This window comes from Montipora capricornis, chromosome 11 (genome assembly GCF_036669925.1).
Source record: "Montipora capricornis isolate CH-2021 chromosome 11, ASM3666992v2, whole genome shotgun sequence".
In the NCBI taxonomy this organism is placed as follows: domain Eukaryota; kingdom Metazoa; phylum Cnidaria; class Anthozoa; order Scleractinia; family Acroporidae; genus Montipora; species Montipora capricornis.
In genome coordinates this window covers 13,154,111-13,175,208 of record NC_090893.1, presented here as the reverse complement: position 1 = coordinate 13,175,208, position 21,098 = coordinate 13,154,111, and the positions used below count along the sequence as shown (strand labels likewise).

The 21,098-nt window shown below is 39.4% G+C and overlaps 1 protein-coding gene, 1 long non-coding RNA gene and 1 pseudogene across 3 annotated transcripts in view; 1 reads left to right on the top strand and 2 right to left on the bottom strand.

The window, feature by feature from the left end:
- Positions 1 to 1,283: 1,283 nt before the first annotated feature.
- Positions 1,284 to 4,133, bottom strand: LOC138023655 (uncharacterized; annotated as a pseudogene).
- Positions 4,134 to 9,052: 4,919 nt separating this feature from the next.
- The window catches only part of LOC138023519 (importin-13-like), a 29,652-nt gene continuing 17,606 nt past the window's right edge, over positions 9,053 to 21,098 (bottom strand). Inside the window, exons 19-30 of one of the 2 annotated variants that reach the window (XM_068870520.1) lie at positions 18,439 to 18,573; positions 17,499 to 17,600; positions 16,758 to 16,835; positions 15,058 to 15,198; positions 14,380 to 14,476; positions 14,247 to 14,299; positions 14,089 to 14,155; positions 12,167 to 12,225; positions 11,989 to 12,078; positions 11,009 to 11,110; positions 10,616 to 10,695; positions 9,053 to 9,605 (exon numbers count right to left, since the gene is read on the bottom strand). In XM_068870520.1, the coding sequence (XP_068726621.1) occupies positions 9,515 to 9,605; positions 10,616 to 10,695; positions 11,009 to 11,110; positions 11,989 to 12,078; positions 12,167 to 12,225; positions 14,089 to 14,155; positions 14,247 to 14,299; positions 14,380 to 14,476; positions 15,058 to 15,198; positions 16,758 to 16,835; positions 17,499 to 17,600; positions 18,439 to 18,573 (1,095 nt within the window). In that variant the 3' untranslated portion in view covers positions 9,053 to 9,514. The remainder of the gene's footprint in view (positions 9,606 to 10,615; positions 10,696 to 11,008; positions 11,111 to 11,988; positions 12,079 to 12,166; positions 12,226 to 14,088; positions 14,156 to 14,246; positions 14,300 to 14,379; positions 14,477 to 15,057; positions 15,199 to 16,757; positions 16,836 to 17,498; positions 17,601 to 18,438; positions 18,574 to 21,098) is intronic. The other variant, XR_011126705.1, reaches the window with a different exon arrangement.
- On the top strand, positions 18,805 to 20,178 carry LOC138023837 (uncharacterized). The gene is made up of 2 exons (XR_011126799.1): positions 18,805 to 19,024; positions 19,592 to 20,178. It is a non-coding gene; the product is annotated as an uncharacterized lncRNA (long non-coding RNA).

Genomic DNA, 21,098 nt, shown 5'->3' with positions numbered 1-21,098 from the left:
TCCTGATATGTGGCACTAGGGGAGTTTAAGATCTATGAAGCGGACGGCAACGAAAAAGTCACAATAGTTTGCATATTCAATGAGCAAAAACAATAGCTTTGCAACGCTGTTGCAAAGTGCATTGTTTTCATTTTTGTAAATTTCGTTTGCACAGTTTTCGGCAAATCTACGGACGTGAATGAAATGAGTATCTCAAGTTTTACGCGAGAAGACGTGAACCAAAAGGCAGCGAATTTTGAATTTTCTGTCGTAGATTCAATACCGCACCTCCTAATTCAGTTCCTGGGGAGTTACACTAGTTTTTAGAAGTTAGACAAGCCGACATAACGACCAAACAGATTAATAAACACCTGAACTTGCAATTTTAAATTACGTTGTTCGTTACCGTTGCGTCGCGGATCTTAAAGTCTATTAGGGAGCTTTAAAGCAACGGACAACGGCGACGGCAACGAGAAATCAATCTCAAAATACTAAATTTGCATTATTTTAATCGCTTCGTGCATGACATATTTCAACGTTTTAATATGACAAGGGTTGTGGGTATTTCCTCAAAGATGACACCAGTAGGAACTGCTTCCATTTTTAGGAGAGGGGAAAAACGAAAAAATTTTATCCTCCAAGTGCTGACGTTCTTCATAAAACCAAAAACTCCGCTATTTCACGTTGTTGTTTTGCTGACGACGGCAACGAAAATGGACAAAAGTGAAAAACGCACGTGCAGGAGCGTGCAAAGCTATTGTTTTACCTGTTTTTACCCTAGGGCTAAATATGCAAATTCGTGACGTTCTCGTTGCCGTCACGTTGGTCGTTGCTTAAGCCCCCTATTGTCGTTGCCGCAGCCGTCGTCGTTAGACCAGAACGGAAAACACTTCAGTTGACGGACAGTGCGCGCAGAAGGAGCGTAAGTACGCGCGTTTTGGAGGACGCTTGCACAGCAACCGGCAAGAAGGAAATTTCGCTTGCCAGAACAGTGGTGTCTCCCAGATTTGATATTAATCATCTCTAATGGAGAAAAAGATACTTAGAAATGTAAATGTGATTGTGTGAAAAACAAGTTAAAAGGGAAAATAGCTCACTTCCGGCTGTCATCCTCGTTTCAAAAACGCGCGTGCTTGACTCCGCCATTAAGTCAGATTAGAGTAGAATCTCCTGTCGTCAACTGAGGTTCCCGTTCTGTTGCTAAATCAACCGAATGCCCTTTTAGGCTGAAAAGAACGTCTTGCACAATTTCCGTGATATTAACAACTAGCGTGCTTATAAGACTGCTAAACCTTGACGAAAAATATTGTTTCAAACGTTTCATTGCAAGCATAGTTACAAAGTGAAACCTAAGAAATCATTGAAATGGAATGGTAAACTCATTTTACATTTTTGTGTTTTCTAACGTTTTCGTTAATTCCAGAAAAAAATCAAATAGCATGGCAGGAAGAACTGAACAAAACTAAGAACGAAATGAAGAACATTTTCGACTTCATTGAACGAATCCCGTTTCCTGAATATTTTTTCCAAAAATCTCTATTTTACGGTATATCACATCGCATTCACGCTTTTCAGTCAGAATGTGCTGGGGTTTTTTATTATCAAAGCTAATGGGTTTGCATACAAATTTAAACGAAACCTACACCCTTGTGCGAACGGTTCCCTGAAGAATAGAAAATGTCTCTTTTAACGGTAAATTACCGCGTGAAAGTATGAATATACTTACGAACCACCCTTAAACGTTTGCTACGTTTATACTACAGATAGGAACATCCACTCATTTTAATGTGTTCCTTTTATGGCTGCAAGAAGAGCACTCATTTTATCTGATCTTTCAAAATCTTGTGGTCGAAGCTTCTCCACCTCTGAAAATCCGAAATGGAAATCCCTTGCATCCAGAGATCCTTTTTTCAGTCCTTTAGGAGGCCATTCAGAGGCAAGACTTTCTCCAAAGGAAATACTAAACACCTTTCCATGAAGATGGCCGTTTTCATCGGCGAATCGCTTTTCGTGGATAATCTTCTTCAACTGCTCGATGGCTTCAGTTGTGAGGCATATTAAAACAACGTTATTCAATTCATCTAGCCACGACAAACTTTTTGAAATTTCTCCTCCATCTGCGATGTTCACGAACTCAGTCACGCGAACACTGCCGTTCGCCTTGGCAGTGAGAGCATCGCGGAAATGCTTTACAACTTTCAATTGCTCCGCGTTTGATTTATGAAGAAGGAGGATTTCTTTGTGGTGTTCAACGCTTTTCCTTGTGACTGATTTCCGTTCTGCTGAGACACCGTTTTAATCTGTTGCTTTTTCTTGGCTGACTCCGCGTTACCCATAATCTGAAATTTAGCAAATAGCGGATCATCAGAAGCAAGAACTTTTTGACGGATGTGAAAATGCTTAACACTGCAAAAACACTACTTGCCTTACTGGGATGTGCCATTTATTTTAATTTTATGTAAAAATAACGAGACACTTGATCCAATCTATTGTTTGACAGCTAAAAGGCAAAACAATACAAAAACACCTGTTCCGACTACGAAAAATAAAATTATAATATTCAAATTTTAGGGAAAAAAAGGAGGCTCTAAGACCTTGCAGTTTGTCAAATCATTGCCCCGTTAAATGCCAACAGACTATTTATTTATTTTTCTCGGCACCTTCAGTTTATACACGCTGGAACTGATTTTATATCACAATGTAACAGATCAGCCTGTTTTTAATATGCACATATATAGGCAATCATGATGCGCTTTCAAAAGCCAAGAGATGTTTTATTGCCTTTTGAGAAAGCTCAGTAGTTAATTTGCATTTAACGCTGGAAATCTAGGCGTTAGGGAGTACTGAAGCCCATAAGGACCGAAAACCTATGGGATACAATTTATCGTATCTAAATAAAACAAAATAAGAAACATGATCATGGAAAAGACATTGTTTTCAAAAAGATATTGAACCTCCTAAATCTGAATGTTCTTGCAGTTTTCAGTTTTCTTGCAGTTTTCTTGCAGTTTTGTTGCTCCAGTGTCCGTGCAATAATAATGATGTATAAAAAGAATCCGGGGCGAGATGATCAAAATATGTTGCACGGAAGCTTGCAAAACACGGTTTTGTGAAAATAGTATAGTGGCCAAAGATCTCCTCAGAAAATAAAGCCGGAACGGGCCACGATCGAGTTAATTCCACGCCAAATTAGTTCACAAGCAAGTGTTAAGTTTGTTTGTTTGTTTGTTAAAAGTACTTCTCATTTGCTCAAAGTCACGTTAATCGCCTTCGTCAGGAAGTTTTTGTGAATCTCGCAAAAACTAAGAGGTGACTGGACAAAGTGCGAACTCTCTTGACCCTGAAAAATCTCACGAAATGTTACGAGGAGTTGTGCTTATTTGCCTTTAGACTTCCACGACGCACTATACTCATAAGAAGGCCCTCTCAACGTAATAACTAAGATTAACAATCTATTCTAACAAATCGGTGTTTTATACTTACAGTAAGCATAGAGAGACTAAAAAAATGCAAACTTGCGTGAAGCCAGCTGGGTAACGTGACGTTATCAATATGTTAAATAGATCTATTCTTCATTTGTCACATTTTACAGTTGAAATTAGATGAACGAGCATTACAAAATAGGGATTAATAAACAGTTAAATCTGTCTTATTTAGTCATAGCCCTTAAGACTAGTGCAAATCCGCGCGATATTTTTAATCAAAAGGACGCAGACATTTTCGTAAATTCAAACGAGTTATAAAACGCATTGACTCTACATGTCAATTCAATATTAAACTCGTAATAGGTTTATGCCGAGAAAGTATTGAATAAGTCCTTTCTTTAGAAATACGTCGATGAAACAAGAGTGAGAAACCAGCGCATATTTATCAAAATGCATTAATAGATCTGGAAGTGAAGTCGATGGAATCCGAAGCGATACTTGCTTTGCTTATTAAATAGTCTCAGATCACACTAACTACCGTAAACAGAGAAGCAGTAGTTCTTAAGAAAGGTTTTACTTACCTAGCCACACAAAAATCTGATCAACTGGGGTGTTAATAAGGTTCTCCTTTAACCTGTCTTTGAGAGGGAATCGGAATCCGCAGGGGTGGCAAAGAAAAACAGCGCGTAAGTTAAGGTGACGCTTGATAATTTTGTAAAGGAATGCAAGTTATTATTGATCACTGATAATGAATAGCTTGACACGTCACATGCATATTTTAACTGCTTGGCAGATTTGCGTGACAAAGGTTAAAGTGGTGTGTTGCGCTTCCGAGGAAGGAAATGCTTACTTCGTTTTTTTCCCTTATGAGATTTTCCTTTTCATCTCTTTTATTTAATTTTGCCCCTTTAATGGTATAAATGCGATGTTCTTAAAATTTCAATCCCACTTTTTTCCCTTTTTCATGACGACGTCTCGCATTTTATGTTGTTTTTCCGGCTTAGGTTAAGTTAAAATGCTAGACAAAGGGTGTGGCTATGTAAATCCAATAAAATGTTAAGTCTCTCAATTAATGAAAAAGAAACAGTTTTCTTCAAATAATTGACCATCTTCGACTGCCATACGAGGTAACCTACCTCACATTTTTCCTTTAGAAATCTTACATAAAAAAAATGCGATTGTCTTAAGCAATCGAGAGATCCAGTCCAATGTTATATTCTTCCAATCAAACTAGGTCCGCAATATGTACGGATTGGTAAAAGTAAACTACGGGAGGATGAGAAAACTTTTAAAAATATTTTTTACCCCCGCTATGTAATAAAGTTAGTATGAACAACAACAGGTTTAATTTTCTTTTCAAGCTAGTAATAAAAGTTTGATACGCCTAATAAGACCGCAACTCCGTTTCCGCTGATACAAAAGAAAACAGGCAGCTAACAGCGGTGTTTTTTTCCTTTCTTTTTGCATCGAAGAAGGTAAAGATCGACTCGATCATTTGGGTCGAAAATAAAATGTTACTAACATCACATAACAGTACGGAAAAACTGCATCATATTACTTCACCTTAGAAAAACAGCTGAAAGCGCAAATAATGAAAGAAAAACGACTGACTAACCCATAAAACTAAACTCAACGAATTTTGACAATTAATCCTTTGACAAGAGTTGAAGTTCAATTGTTCGTCTGTCCGGCCCTCTGAGTGCCTTCCATTTTCAAGTGTCACTTTTTGGAAATCTTCAGATCCATAACAAATCGTTTGTTTCATAGAATCACATCCATGCTATATTTATGACCACAACAACAATGCTTTTGACAAAGCCATCTGGTGCTCGTAGTGTCAATCGAATACAGATCACCATGATCGGAGAAGAGCAACAAATCCCATTAAATAAAGAAAAAGTTGAGATTGATGTTTGTTAATGCCTCACAAGAAGAACATAAGTGTTATCACAGTAAATAGCAGCATCATCATTGCTTCAAGCAAAGCCGTTGAGGCCGACTGGTCCTTCTCTCGCAACTTCTTGGGCATGTCAGTCTTCTTGGCTTCGAACTGTTAATCAGTGTTCTTCTTCCTGTTCAAGTTTGACCTCTAAGAGCCTATTTTCAAAAAATCGTAATTTTGTTTTCGAATTGCGTAATTCTCATTCACTTTTACAAGTGATCAAAGCGCCCAATTCCGTGTCAAAACATGTGCAAATATTTGAGATTATGAACAGGTACTCAAATCATAACAATTAAACAATGGTTTGAACTACTGGAAGCAGATTAAGTTGAATTGATGACACAAGTCTGTTGTGATAAGAACGTGATAAATTATCAAAGATTTAATGCTTTTTATAGAGTGAAGAACTTTGTCCCCTTTGTAATTGTTGCAACTAAAAGAACAAACTCTTAACTTTTTGCTCGGCTTGCAATTTTAGTTGGAACTGCGCATGTACAAAATCACTAGAAGCCTGAAATCTATTACGTAATTTCCTCATCCTTTGAATTAAGAATAGTTTGAGGTTTCGTAGGATCCCTGTGTTTTCAAACCTTTTGAGCCGTTTTTTATTTGCACAGAGGGGTAGAGTGAACATTGCGTCCTTAACACACCGTAATTTTTACCTTAGGCCAGATGACAGCACCAGGGACTCTGTGCTCTATTTTTTTATGAGTAGTGTGTTAGTTCCCTAACTTGCCACAAGAATTCTACGAACAAGGATTGTAAGACGAAGAATAGCGATTATCGTCCTCGTCCGATTGGACTAAAAAGTCTATCTATTTGCAGGTGAAATGACAAGGGTATGCAGCACTTTTTTCAAGGTTTTTTAAAGTCGCTAAATGCTGGAACGAGACCGGATGCCTTGGGCGTTTACCATTTGCAAGGAAAATCCGGTTGGATTGGAAAGCTCATAATGGTACAGGATTTTCCTGGTGCGATGTTTCGCCAAGCCCGAGTCTCTCTCAGCAAGAAGAGAATAATAACAAATCAAAATGGGGGCTACATTAGTCTGAAATTTCAGCCGTCTCCTCCCTAACCCTAGAGGGCGCGGGAGAGAGAACGTCTGAATTCCGACCGTGGTAATGTCGTAAATTGCATAAATTTTATTTTCTAAACAAGATGGCGGAGGTTGTCTGTGTTTTGTGTGCCGCAAAGCTTGAAATCTTCGCTCGTGTTCGCCGCCATTGCTTTAGTGAATTACAGAGAATCACCTTTGTTGCGTTGAGCTAATGATGAAAGGTTATCTAACTCAAATACACAAGCACCAATCAAAAACTACCTACCATATCCACACAAGTACGTGACGCCACCGGACGACATTGCAACGCTCGGAATTCAGACGTTAGGTTAAGCACGCGCGTTTTTGAGACGCGGACGGCAACCGGAAGTGAGCTGTTTTCCCTTTTAACTTGTCTTCACACAACCACATTGACATTGCCAAGTATCTTTTTCCCATAAGAGATGATAGGTATAAAAATCTGAGAGACACCACTGTCCTGGCACGCGAAATGTTCTCTTCCGGTTTCCGTCTGCGTCCCAAAAACGCGCGTGCTTAAACTTCCTATTCTCTCTCCCGCGCCCCCTAGGGTTAAGGAGGAGACGGCTGAAATTTCAGACTGCCGGCTGCATCTGCGGGGTCGAAAGGCGGGAAAAGAGGCTCAAGTGAACCGGGTCTAGTGGGAGTTTACAAATGGTACAGGATTTTTCCGGTCATTTCGGTTGGAGCAGGAAAAGAGGAATTCGTCGGGTGATTTCCATCTTTTTTCGGAAACTTTCCGGTGGAATGAGCTGTACCCATTTGAATTTCCAACCGGAATTGGTTAACGCTCCTTACCTACTGAGGCAGCTTCCTCGTCAGTTTAGAAGACAAAATAACTTCCAAGAAGCTCGAACTGTCAGTTTCAAGGGAAATTACTGTTGTGTATCGGAGGAGAGTCGCAGTGATACCCTAGTTCTCCAATGCATGCCATGTGAAATACAGTTTATTATTTATTTAATGATTGCGTTAAAGGACAAATCAGTCGTATGTTGGGAGATTACATCGCATGGTTAGCTCAGTAATTATAAATAAGGGTCCGCAAAGGCTGCGCAAAAGATCATAGGCGCCCATGTTGGCATTAGCAGCCTGGGCCCGGTTCCTCGAAAGCCGATTAATCCAGGATTAGCCTAAACTTTTGTTTCACGTTTTCAACTTTTTGGTGAAAGTTTCTTTTGCTTATTTTTGTTTTTCAAGATTGACGTCTTCTCATGTAAAGTCCTGCGGAAAATCTGCGTTGAACAGCATTTGGGAGTAGAGAAATAAACAGCTTGGTTAATTTCTAATCTTAGATTAGCGTTAATCGGCTTTTGAGGAACTGGGCCCTGGCCCTCTTAGCCACTGTGACAGGGCACGAGGACCTACTGGTCCCCGGGGTTCAGCACCCCGGCAGCTACGAGGATCAGGGGCTCTGGGGATGACTTAGCATTTGCCTTCATCTCATACCTTTTTCAGGCTTACCCTTGTCAGAACAAGAGCGTGACGTATTCCAATCCTTTTGAAGGTTGGACAAAGGCATTTTTTGTTGAAATTCGATAGCTATGGACCTTTGTCACTCGGGGTCCATGCCGGTCAAAGACAATAGAGTTCGCACTCTAGTTGATGTGTTTGGAAGCGTGTTCAGGGGGTGCAAAACAAAAGTTTTCAGTACCTTGGGACTCAAAATTCAAGGTTAGGGTTGGTTTCAAGCTGGCAGGCACTTTGTCTATTTAAGAGCCGGTAATTTCACAGCAACATTCCTATTTGGTTATGGAAAAACGAGTTTGAGAGCAATAACAAGTTTCCAATTTTAAACTGGTCACATCCACAAAAATATAACTTCGTTGCATCTCAGTGCCTGAGCTTTTGAGAACTGGATGACACGTAAGTGTCTCTAACACGCGAAATTAACAACTTTTGCTATCACTCAACCTCGCATTGGTAGCCAAAGCTACTTCAGTCACAATTAACAAATAGATTCCATGTTGCCTTGCGCCTGTTCTTTCAGTAATAGATAACAGCTGACGTCAAAATGTGGTAAGAACAAAAAAGTGGCACACGAGCTCGGAGTCCATAGCCGAGTGTGTCACCGATGTTCTTTCCACGGCATTTTGATGTTCTCAGTGATCTATTACTGAACAGACGCATGGCAACATGAACTCTATTTGTTTTATATAATAAAGAATTAAAAAGTTTTTGATGATGACGTCGGCTATGCGCCTGTCCTCTAATAGATCATAGGTGAGAACCAATCAAAATGCGTGCATTCTTGAGCTTATTATATAATGCAAAACAGAATTCAAGGCAAGCGAAGCCTCTTGTCACATTCCAACTAATATATATGTAGGGTCTTTCTGCAGGTACCGGAAAGCATTTTTGTTTGGTCACTTAAAATAAGTCTTTATTTGGAGTTGTTTTGTTTTCTGTCTTTTGCTTCTTTTGTTTTAAGTAATTTCTGCTCCGGTACTTGCAGAAGCTGCCTATATGTATTTTCATTCTTGATATCCTGACACCAATCTCTCAGTCAAGGATACATGCTGTTCGCAAAATATAATATTTCCGCTAAATTATGGGTAAATTTGCTTCCCTCTACTTGCCCTTTGATTGTGTTTTCATGGACGTGAAACGTTCACGTTAACTTGTAGACAAGGGATAGTTGTAACATGATTTTGTTTTAATTAAAGAGGCTCTGTGAAAAAAAAAAAATCATATCTGCCAGACCAAAACGAATTTACGTGACTCATGCTCTTTACTACATGATCCATATGTGTTCTTTTACGACTCGTACGTTTAGCGCAGAGTTCCAACTGCAAGAAAGTTACTAAAGCGGCATATTGCTTCAGTTACACTTTTACGAATAGCGCCAAGTGGGTCTTTCAAATTTTTTTCTCTTTCATTTTTGGCAAAAAAAAAATCGAGAGCACTCATATTTAATGTCGTCATTTTCCTGGTTTCTTGGGTGGGGGCTTGCGAAACAGCTCACTTGACCGCAGTGTAGAGCACAAGCGTCGAGCTGCGTTCAATGGAAGGGGTTGGGGAACTTGGAAAGGCTCTCATTTTTGCATTATTGTCGGTGATATTCCCCTTTCAACCTTTAAAAACTTTCCTAGCATATTAACTGGCGTAAGTAGTCCCATAAAGCCCTCTGCACAGCAGAGAAAATTCCTTGACCGAGTCCTTGACTCTTCTTCTGTGCGCTTTTCCCCTGAAGAAAAGACAAAGTGAAAAACAAAAACATTTACATTGTAATGGGTAGCTCTTTAATTTCACACGCTGGATGAAGGAGGGGTGGAACTAACAAACAGCCCCCAGATCTTGTCCTTTGTTTGGCTTAGTGAGGCGTAAACCTGTAAGGATGTTGTAGTGGTTAGCGCGTCGGAGACGGAATTTACGTGCCAGTGGTTGAGGTCTAGTTTTCCTTTAATAGTAGGCTGATTTAGCAACAGAACGGGAACGTCAGTGGCGACGTCGCGCGCAGCAAAACTACCAATGAGAATTTAGAATACAGAAGAAAAGAGTGGAGTCTATTCTATTCTGAATTCTCATTGGTGTTTTTTCTGCGCGCGCCGTCGCCACTGACGTTCCCGTTCTGTTGCTAAATCAGCATAATGTCTCTTTAAGCGAGAACATTTTTCCACCCCTAGGTACTTGATAAAGAGAAGAGGCGATTGTCAAATTTTACTGACGCAACTTAGATGCGGCGCTTCTTCGGGAGCAGCAGATAAACATGTTTCTTCTATAGCAATGATTACAAGGAAATGTTTCCAGTAAACGTAAACAGTTTGAACAGTCATTTACAGTGTCGTTTGTATAGATATTTGGAAGAAATAAGCACAAGTAAATTTTTTCTAAGACGACCAAAACTGCACGAGCCCGCGTAGGGAGATTGCAATTTGTGGTCTTTGAAAACAATTACAAGTGCAGTCTCTAAAGAGGAATGGGACTCTAAAGAGTCTCTAAAGAGGAATGGGACGAGACATGGGCGTGGCTCGCACGAGAATACCGCACTTGTCTCGCCTTCTTCCCTCCTCGCGCACTACCAAACCGACCTTATGCGTTCGCGACAACTAAACACCTCCTTCTAAGTGACCCTTAGAGAAAAAATAGGCTGCCAGCAGACTAGTGAAAAACTCAAATAGAAATCTGACTTTCTCCACAACTTTTTTTTGCTATGTCATGCGCAAGTTAATTGGTAAATTGGCCATTCATACCTACCGTACTACAGCCGTGACAAATTGTTGTTTTTGAGTCAAAGTCACCAAATTTGAGGGAAATCCTTCAACTTGCATGATGTCCTGTAATAACGGTGGTTAGATCAACATAAGTAAAGTGTGATGTTCCTGGGGTTTTTATGCCTACAAATGGGTTCCCTTTTCGGCTGTGTGATAAAGAATGTGTCACTTTATTGGGCAATTTATTAATGTGAAAAGGCATTCCCCTGTCCGCCTCGCCGATTAGCTCTGCTCTTTGCCAACAGTTACTTGAAATGATTATAACATTTGATTATATATGATAAGTAATAATAACGATACTTGGAATTGTAATTGTAATAATCATTGCAAAGATTTTCTCAAGGAAAATGACATTCCTTGTTACCATAGCTATTACCTGCAACCATCGCGATAAAAGTGACACGTCACGATTGTTTAACGCGAACAAGACTTCCGCCATGTAATCAGTGCATTGCCGAGGGACACCGCCAGCTATTCCCTGACAAACAAAGAACGGCACGGTCAATCAACCTAATCACGATGGATGTGAACCGGTTCCTTTTCAGGCTTCTATCCAGGATTTATCGTTTGGGGCGAAGTCCCGAGTGGTCGAACGCCACGAACTTGAGCGTGACTGATGCCGGAGAAGTGTGATTTTATTGGCGAGATGTAAGGTAAGCTAGAAATTACTTTCCAATCTTTCTTTTATTTATGTAGGAGTGACAACCCGGTAAGTTGAGAAGTCGCTAAGTCGCCTTAAATCAGGCAAATTACCCCACAGAAAGCGAGAAAGTCTCCAGGACAATAAAGAACGGCTTTCCTATTGAGAAATCTTGCGTGTAAATATCTTTCTGAGTGTTTGTTATCGGGATTCCCATGCAAATCCCTATAACTTTACCCTCCGAGTCATGCAGGGCCACCTGTGGTACAGCACGATAACCGAGCCTGCTGTGAGGCAAGCAGTTTGTAATACTCCATGTTCCTTGTCATATAGCGTCCTTAGACAGGGAATACTTACTTCACGTGCACTGACCTCGTGGCGACTGGATGATTTTTCCGATATAGAAACTCATATACTGTAATGATAACACTATTTCGTTTGGGAAGCTTCTACCCCTCAAATACCCTGGATATAACCCTGCTTTTTTCTTGACATCGGTTCTAAATTTTCCCACTCTTGGTACCTGGTGCAACATTTTTTACGCTTAGTGCCAGGTTTACAATTTTTTTCCCGCGCTTTGCCTCTTGTGCACGCTGCGGCGACATCTAATTGATCCATCACATCTAACGTTTGGCTTTTGCTGTGATTGGTCGGTTGCGTTTTAGCGTTGATCGCTTTTCTGCGAGGAAGCAGCTTTCAAGTTATCTCTACGTTACCTTTACAACTTGACTGACAAGATATGGTCCATATTCCGATAAAGTGGTCCTCGGCGTTTCTTGGTCTTCACAAGCGGTGATAAAATTGGACTACACGTAAAACAAGAGAAAAAAAAATAACGGACTTTTCTGTAATGAGGAGATAAGAAACCAAGATTAGAAATATGCTGTTACTTACAAAGAAGCTACATGCCGCTCGCACGGCATGACTCTCTTGAACATCAAGCGCTGCTAAACCTGTCAAAAATCAATCATTCTATCAATAACAATAACGATACCATTTATCTATACACGATAAAAATAGACCATTTTCGAATTCTCACGGTTGGACTGGATCTAGCATGAAATGGAGGCTAATGCGGGCGAATCTTTTCAAATGCTAATTAATTTTCCCGCATTAGCCTCCATTTCATGCTAGAGCCTGTCCAACCGTTAGAATACGAAACTGGCCCATTGCAGCGGAGCTGATGTGGTCGTGTTAATCAATCAAGTTTATCAATCAATCAATCAATCAATCAAACTATCGAAAATCAGAATTTAGCAAATTGGTGAGAGCACACGCTTTGTATTAATACCTCGGGGATCGATTCTTAGGCTCAGCGCCATATATGGGATGAGTTTGTGGGTTCTTCACTTTTCTCCGGGTACTCCGCTCAAAAAAACTAACATTTAATTCGATCTGCCTGGAGTAGATTTGCAGAAGAGCACTAGTGTTAAGTTTGAAACTACAATGAAGTTATTATTGATTGCTCTACAACCGATAAATGTATCACAATCTTTTGCACAAAAAAAAAAAAAAAATCGAGACGTCAGCGTTTGAATCACATTAGGACAAGCATTCTACTTAATTAATAGGGGAGCAGGTTTTAATTGAGTCATTCCAAGGCAGTCTGGCGATACCACTGGCATTGCAAAAACTTGTGTCGCAATCTGAGCCAAGCGGTGTTAGAGCGGTTTTCAATTGAGCGTCCAAAGTAATTAGATAATTACTTTGGTTTATGATTACTTCACTCAGTGATTGTCTCAAAGTTCCATTTTTTCAACCAATCAGAAGTGAAAACAAAACCAATCGTGCCTCGCACGTGCACATTTTCCCGCGCTTTGTGTCGGCTACGTGTAGTTACTTCGAGTTTTGATTGGTTCGCTGGATTGTCTCATTCCTTTTTAATTGGCCAAAGTAATTACTTTGGTTTTTGGTTTTACGACACTCAATTGAAACTCGCTCTAAAACCAAAACCAATTAACGCCAGTTGCATTGTTTGCTGCATTGATTGGCTCAATTTAATGTCTGCTCACGATCTGAGCCATCAAAGCCAGAAGCAAAATCGCTCGACGCCATGTGCATTATTTGCTTGTTTATGATTGGTCGTCAGTGCAAAGAAATTATTTAGGCATCGATTTCACGGAAATCGATTGCAAACCACTGTTTTAAGGTGGCTCAAAACCGGTTTCAACAATTTCGAACGGATGTCTTACTAAAAGGATTAAGCCGACAACACTGTTTCTGTTAACGGCAATGTTATGGTACCAAATGAAACGGCAATAATTGCTTAACAAGATGCACATATCAATGTGACGCAATAAATTACCATGGCAAAAAAAGAACCATCTAAAAGCGTGCTATATATTGCGTTTAAGGGTTTATATCTTAAAAACGATATCGATGAAGTTAAAAAAAATTCTCTGAAGCGGATTCAGAGCCACCTTAAATTTTTCCAGTTGTAAAGGTGGCTATGAATTTGCTCGAGATAAAGTTTTTTAACTTTGCACAGATTTTTATCTAATTACTCTCCAGCAATAAACAATGGTGGTCACCGTGTTTGTTTTTGAGATATACGCGTTTAAAGGTAAAATATAGGGCGTTTTAAGATGGCTTCTTGTTGCCATGGTAACCTTCTACGTCACAACGATGAGTGCACATTGTTAAACAATTATTGGTGTTCTATACGGTACCATAACATTGCCGTTAAGTGAAGTAGTTGGAAAAATTTAATCTTTCCCAAAAGTACAGTTCAGTTGTTGAAAGTGTTAAAACTGCTTTGAGCCTCCTTAACCAAGGTGCTTCCACCCTTACTGTGGACACCTAAAGATCTTTCTTACCGCACTGAAAAATGTTTACATGACGGCTCTCCGCTTCAAACACTAACTTTGGGTTACTTTTTAGACTCTGAAAGACAAGTAATATTGAAACGTGGCACCGCAACAAAAATTTAAACTTCCAACAAGGAACAAGAAAGATACCACTGCAAGACACTTACGCGACTGACAAAATGCAGAAATGACTGAAGAATATCCGGATGTTCTCGAAAGTCTGAAAGCAGACAACACGACAAGTTTTGCGAGCAAAATCATGGATTAGTTTCAAAACTGGAAACAAAACGATGGACTCACTACTCTGCAGCAGCTGGAGTGTACAGGAAGTGATTCGTTGAAACACAAATAACATTGATTGGTTATGTTCATCCACCATTCCATACATTCCAACCAACTAAAAACGTTAAGAGAGAAATAAGCTACATAACAGATGCCACAAATATGGAAAAAGGAGATTCAAATGGAGAAAGTAAGACTTTTCCCCAATCAAGGAACATGTTCATGCCAGTCGTACCTCAAAGGATCACAGCCCCGTCTTAACAAAGACGTTGACCTTGTTTTCTATACTAGTTTAAGCATTACATTAACTTTTACCCGCTCAGAGAGCTAGGAGCCTCAGGAAAAGAGGACAACTACATCCTGCCTCCTGTCAGAACCGAACGCTTTAAACGTGGCTTTTTTAATAGATGTCTTTTCGAATTTGTGTAGTTACTTAGTCTTGTATATACATAATAGATAGATACATGTAGGAAATTGTAAGTCCAGACGTTTTGTTTCTGGACGTGTTTCTTTTTATTTTTCAAATAAAGATCTTTACTTACTTACTTAAGCTACTTTGCGAGTCAGTTTGGTTTAACCATTTAAAAACCCTTTTAAGTCGGGTTCGCGCGCCGTGTGAACGCCCATAATTGAAAAAAATGTAAAACTAAGACATGTCTTACTTCAGGTATGGACGGGTTATAGGATAGTTCTTACCGTCGAAGCTGAATCCAAAAGCCCGCTGTTTGGTGACGAAGAATAATATCCTACGATCAATTCAGCGAGTCCTGATACCAATGTGACTCCCATGTGATCTCTTATTGTGCTTATCGCCCTCTCGAGGCACAGACAGAACGACTGTCAGACGAAAAAAACACAAGAGAAAAAGTCAAATCCGCGATGATTCGTGGAGCCATACAATTTCAGTCACGCACAACTTACGGGCGAAAGATAGAAGTAATCCTCGCACTTTAAAGGGGCTAGGTCATTTTGTTTAATTTTGTTAATTATGAGCTCTAAACGTCAAATTTGCAGAGCAAGAATCTTTCATTTGCAAAATCACGGCAACATAACAACTGAGAATGATTTTCAAGCTTTGTAAATGACATTTTGATAAAGACTGATATGAATTTGAAAAAAGGTGGGCCGACGTTTTTCAAATTTACCCAAATTCAATCCATTTCAATCCTCTCATCCATGGCCCTTCTTGGCTTCCCTGTGTTTTGTTAGAGTTCTTCTATAGTTTTGAACAGTTATTTTGATATTTTAGTTAATTCTATGACCATTCGATCAGTGCTGAAAATGCCTAAAATAGCGTGACCTAGCCCCTTTAACTGGACAACTTATGTAATTGTCTCTTTTGACACATGAGGAATCGAGGCGGCTTCAACTGGATTCGATCCCATGCGATCCCATGAGACCTCTGCGATACCGGTGCAATAGACCTTTTTGCAGATACGGCGGCCATTTTGATTTCTGTTGTTCGAAATAGTTATTATGGGATGCCCAGGGGGCAAATGCATATTAATTTGCCCCCTGAGCATCCCATAATGTCTTCCAAAACAATAAAAATCAAAATGGCCGCCGTATCTGCAAAAAGGTCTATGCTCTACCAACTGAGCTATGAAACCACTCAGTTGGGAGCAGGTTAATTTGTTGAGCTCACGTGTTTTTCACGTGTCTATAAACTGACAATTGCTCAAATTGTCCAGTTAAGTGCGAGAATCGATTCTATCTTCCATCTATAACTCGCCCTTCAAACAATCATTGTTTTGCACAAGTGATGGGATTTTCAGGAAAGAAGTGGGAAGTGGTAGCCACGATCACAAGTTGAGCCATACTATTTCAGTCTTACCCAACTTATGGGGTTTTCAGGAAAGAAGGGAGAAGTGGTACATTATCGCCGGGAAGGGAGTATAGTATAGTAATCTTTATTTAGACACTGTATTTCCTTCAGGATTTTACCATAATGAATTAAATAAATCTAACTACATAACTAAATTAAATTGCGAAAAACTACTACAATAAATGAAATGATAGGAAACCTGCTTTACAAGGAAGCCGTGTATAAAAGCAAAATAAAGCTCGCATAACACTACTGTTAAAATCATAGCTCTTCAACTTAAATTCGTTAAGAGAGGGCGACTGTCGAATATCCAAGGGCGGACTATTCCACAGTACAGCTCCACTATAGGACAGACTTCTTTTACATTAATTAGCGCGGGGATGAGGGATGGCAAGCGTACAGTTACTACTTAGGTTATAGGTTAAATGTATCGGAACGGAAGACAAAGTACGAACTAAGATAGTCCGGAACCACATTATTTACAATGTCATACATCAATATTGATTTATTAGCAAGGCGTTGAATGCAGATTAGCCGAGAAACCTTAAACGATGGAACTTGAAAAACGCACCTGTTGTATTTGACTATCCTGCAACCAATGCTCCATGGATTTCAGTGATTGGAATATGTCACTTAATACAACAGCTGCCTGCAAAGAACAGACAAGAGATTAACGGGAATATCAATGTGAGGAGTTACGTGATCGCATGACAGATATTCGCTTCCCTAATCGACCAAGAAATATGCGAAACATTCTTTCTCAGGACAGGAGCTTCAAACTCACACATCTTTGCTTAAAAAAGACCATCTATATTTTTACCACAATTGCTTGTAATCTTGCAATCTGATTGGCTAATTTTCCGTTGTCGATAAGAGTCTAGACAACGCTGTACGCGTCATCCTTGCGTCAATTTGTCAAGCAATGCAATAGCCAATCAGGAATGCCCATTTTGGGAAATAAACAATCATATTGCGAGAAAGTTATAGACAACGCTTGCTCTTTCCTCGTGTTATGATCTTGGTCACTCTCTGAAATAAAATTAACAAACCAAAAGTGGTTCAGCGTTGTCTGTACTCTTATCGACAACGATATTCGTCATCACAGTGGTCAAAATGTTGTGGACTCACGAGGCGCAGCAGAACCACTTTCGATTTGTTAATTAGAGTTGCTATTCCCCCAAGCCTTGATCCTAATAGCCAATCAAAGTATACTGCGTCCCTTTACGTCAAATAATTAATTTTTATGCATAAATTTAACAATAAAACACACTCCTCATAACGAGCTCCTGCTAAGGCCTGTCACATTACTCACCGGGTGGGGGCTGTTGTCAATACTATCAGGATCCAAACATTTAAACAAAACCACGAAAACTTGAAGATGAAATTGAAGGCTGGCCTTGAGTTCCGGAGACACCTGATGAGACATATGCAGACCGTCATGTCAAGATGTGGCTGCGCATGAGTTTATAGCAACATGGAAAGACCAATGTCAACTCAAACCTCAAGTATGCTTGTACTGCTCAAAAAATACATGTTTCGTAGAGTAAGAACCTTCTTGCATAAACGTCTCGCCCACTTCGATTATAAGCCTTTCTTAAACAAAAACGTCTTATCCAAAAAATTGTCCGTTGTCGATTATGCACTAGCTCTTTTCCGCTAAAATTGCGCAATTGCGTACAAATTACCGCTGCGCGAGGTTCCTTTAAACTTATTGCCATCACTTACATTCATGTAAGTAAAATCATGTAACCAAGAGGTCCTGAGTTTGATTCCCGGATATCGCATCCTTGCTTCGACTTCTTTCCTTTCAGTGTAGCTTAAGTAGCTTTAAATAACCGTAAAACGGAGCACTGATGGAGAGGGGGGAGTAAAATGAGCGCACCGTCGAGCTCACGTTTGTCACTTTAATTACTGTTACGAGTTATCGACGTTAAATATGGTCGCTTTACTTTACTTTACTTTACTTTACTTTACTTTACAACGACGATGTCATTTCTATTTAATGCTACAACATTCAACAAACTATGATTCATCAGTAATTTCCTTGCTGAGTGTCTTTCCAAAATAACTGACCCTCTTCAACATGAAAGCATCCCCCTAAAATCCTACTGCAAATCATTATTCTCCTTTATATAAATTTGTTTTAGGTAAGTTTTTTCCCTCGTCATATTATGTAGGCAGGCACTACTACCTTCATGACTTCTTTATACCCTGAAGGGTTTGGTTTCTATAAAAAATGAAGACGGCGTTACCTGATGCTGCACTAGCCGAGCCAATCCTTCCATATAAGGATTAAATATCGCTCGCGCTTGCTGCGTGGCCGGCGACGTATCTTGAACAGATAACACGTGACCGATACACTCAACACAGCGAATTTTTTCACGCTCCTGTCAATAAAAAAACAGAGACTTGCCATTATCACTCTTGACGAAAACTATGATTTCAGCGAGAAATTGGCGTGACCCAATGGTTAGGGCATTGGATTTTCTTGAGCATGCTCCGTGTTTCAATCCCACTCGGACCATTCACTGGCGAAAAATGTCTGCGCATGAGTCGCGCGATATCCCACGTGACGCGTTTCCGGGACTATCATTGGCTCTCGTGAAAAAAGCACTCCCGAGAAGAACAGAAAAATGGCTGCCGGTTGAGAATAGGTAGCTTGTTGGTTTCCGTTCTTTTTAGAGCGATCAAGGCTAGTTTTAACGCCAGTTTCAAGTGGAATGTATTCTTAGAGAACGTCTATGTGGTGTAAATCGTTTGAAAGTCCAATCCAACCAGAATCCTCGGAAAATTTGCTCCTGGAAAATCTTATTTCGTGGGAAAAGAGCTGCGAAACAGGTGAGTTTTTTGCGCAATTTTTAATGTGGAAAGTTTGTTGCCACCGGGTACAAAAAGTTACTGTAATGTGCAGAAAGGAGGATTCCTAAGGTTTCCGTTCATGTGTGAATTGGCTTGTACCAGGTGGCAGGGAAATGGCAATATTGTTCAACGTGAAGGTTATTTTTTTCTGCGTTACACCTTACGATCGGCACCTCTACATGAATGATCAATGATTCGATCAGATATGAATTTGATTTTGAATGTGATTGTCTCATTGGGAACGTAACCCTAGTATCAAATATTTTAAATAGCTGCTTTTAAGGTCATTTATATTCCCTTTTCTGGTGAATGTCTAAGTTATTATACTTTTTAGCAGTCACAACTCAACGATCCTTGCGTTCAAGTACGGTAGTTACCAAGTTATGGATTTGCAATTAATTTGAGTTATCAAAATCCATGTTAGTTAAAATAATGTTTGGAAGAACAGACTTGTAGGTACAGATGTGTATAGGTATCTATAGATTCAGGTATTTTTAGACTATTGTTTTCTGGAAGCTTTAATTAATGATGTAATTTTGGTTTTAGGGGACTGTCATGTGTTGTTGGATCAAGGAAATTCTGTTTTGAGTCAAGTATGGTTGACAGTGGATAGTTGTTCCTGAAAAGGCTGAAAGGAAGCTTTATTGCCTTGGACGTTTTTTTCTTACACCCCACATGTTTGCTCTTTTCTTGTGGCAAAATTTATTAATATATTATGTGATTTGGAGCTGCAGCTAGAAACAGTGTCCCATGCATAAGGTCTCATTGGGGTTGATGGTAGTAAAATAATTTTGGTAAAAAATATGTTTAGAGTTTTTATCACAACTTCTCATCTTGGTCCTGCTGGACTTCAAACATGCTCTACCATTTTTCACAAGGAAGTTGTCAATCAACCGTTACCTTTTGGTGTATTTGCAATATGATCTTTTGGATAGCAATTGATTTATTTTTCTCATTTCTTATGTGTAGATATCCTATGTCTGTCACATACTGTAGTTAGTTTTAAGCTTTTATGTCCTGTAGTGTATCTTTATTATAGTTAGCACATGACCCCACAAGCATGTGTTATTGCTGTAATATTGATTGTGTTTGAATAAAGGATATTGTTGTCTTGTCTTGTAGATAATGCAAAACAGCCTCAGTTGTATTTGCATTGTATTTCTGAATGTTACTTTTTTGAAGGGCAAACCATTAAAAAGTGCACAAAGTTTGCAGGAGTTCAGGAAAAATATTCAAAATATTCATTGATTTGAAGTTCCTGAAGCAGGTAAATCTTGAAGAGTTCACACAACCATATTTGGAATATACGGCATTTCTATTTGGGAATGTTCAAGTCCACAGAATTCATTTTCTTTATGTTGAGAAGTACTGTAAGACTGTTGACTCCATGGGGTTCCCCATTGACGAGTAAAATCATCTGGTGTTAGACAGAGCAAAATACTCTGGCTTTAGACAGAGTAAAATACCAAGTATGGCCGGTTTAGGGGTGAAAGGGTTAATTAATTAAATTCCATCGTTACTTTGACTTTCTTTTTCTTCATTTGCACAAAAACAAAGTGTTTAATCATCACCTCCACCATTGCTATACAACTGCAGTGGCTTTTAGAACAAAGTATCAAAGTTGAAGCTGGTGGCTCAAGGAGAAAACTTTGCAAAAGTTAGGTTAAAAATACTTTTATGGTATTTGAGTATTATTGTAGAACAAATTTGCATAATATCATTAAAGTCATTAAATCAATGAGAATCCAAACATGAGGATGCAGTTTGCTCAGGAGGGGTCCTTAAAGGTAACAGAATCTTGTTTTGTGGATGTAGGCTAAAGAAATCTGACCCCTTAGAGGAACCAGTTCTAAATTGACAAATGACTGGCATTTTATAATTCATAAGTAAACGTTATTTGCCCTCTTATCAAATTGTTCTACAGTTCCATTCATTTTTCAGATTGATAGCCTTAAATGACTGCAGCAACTCTGCCAGCTGTTTGGTCTCAGTATCATAAGCAGTACAAAACCACAAATTTTTCACTAAAAAGGAACAACAAGAACCCCTGTCA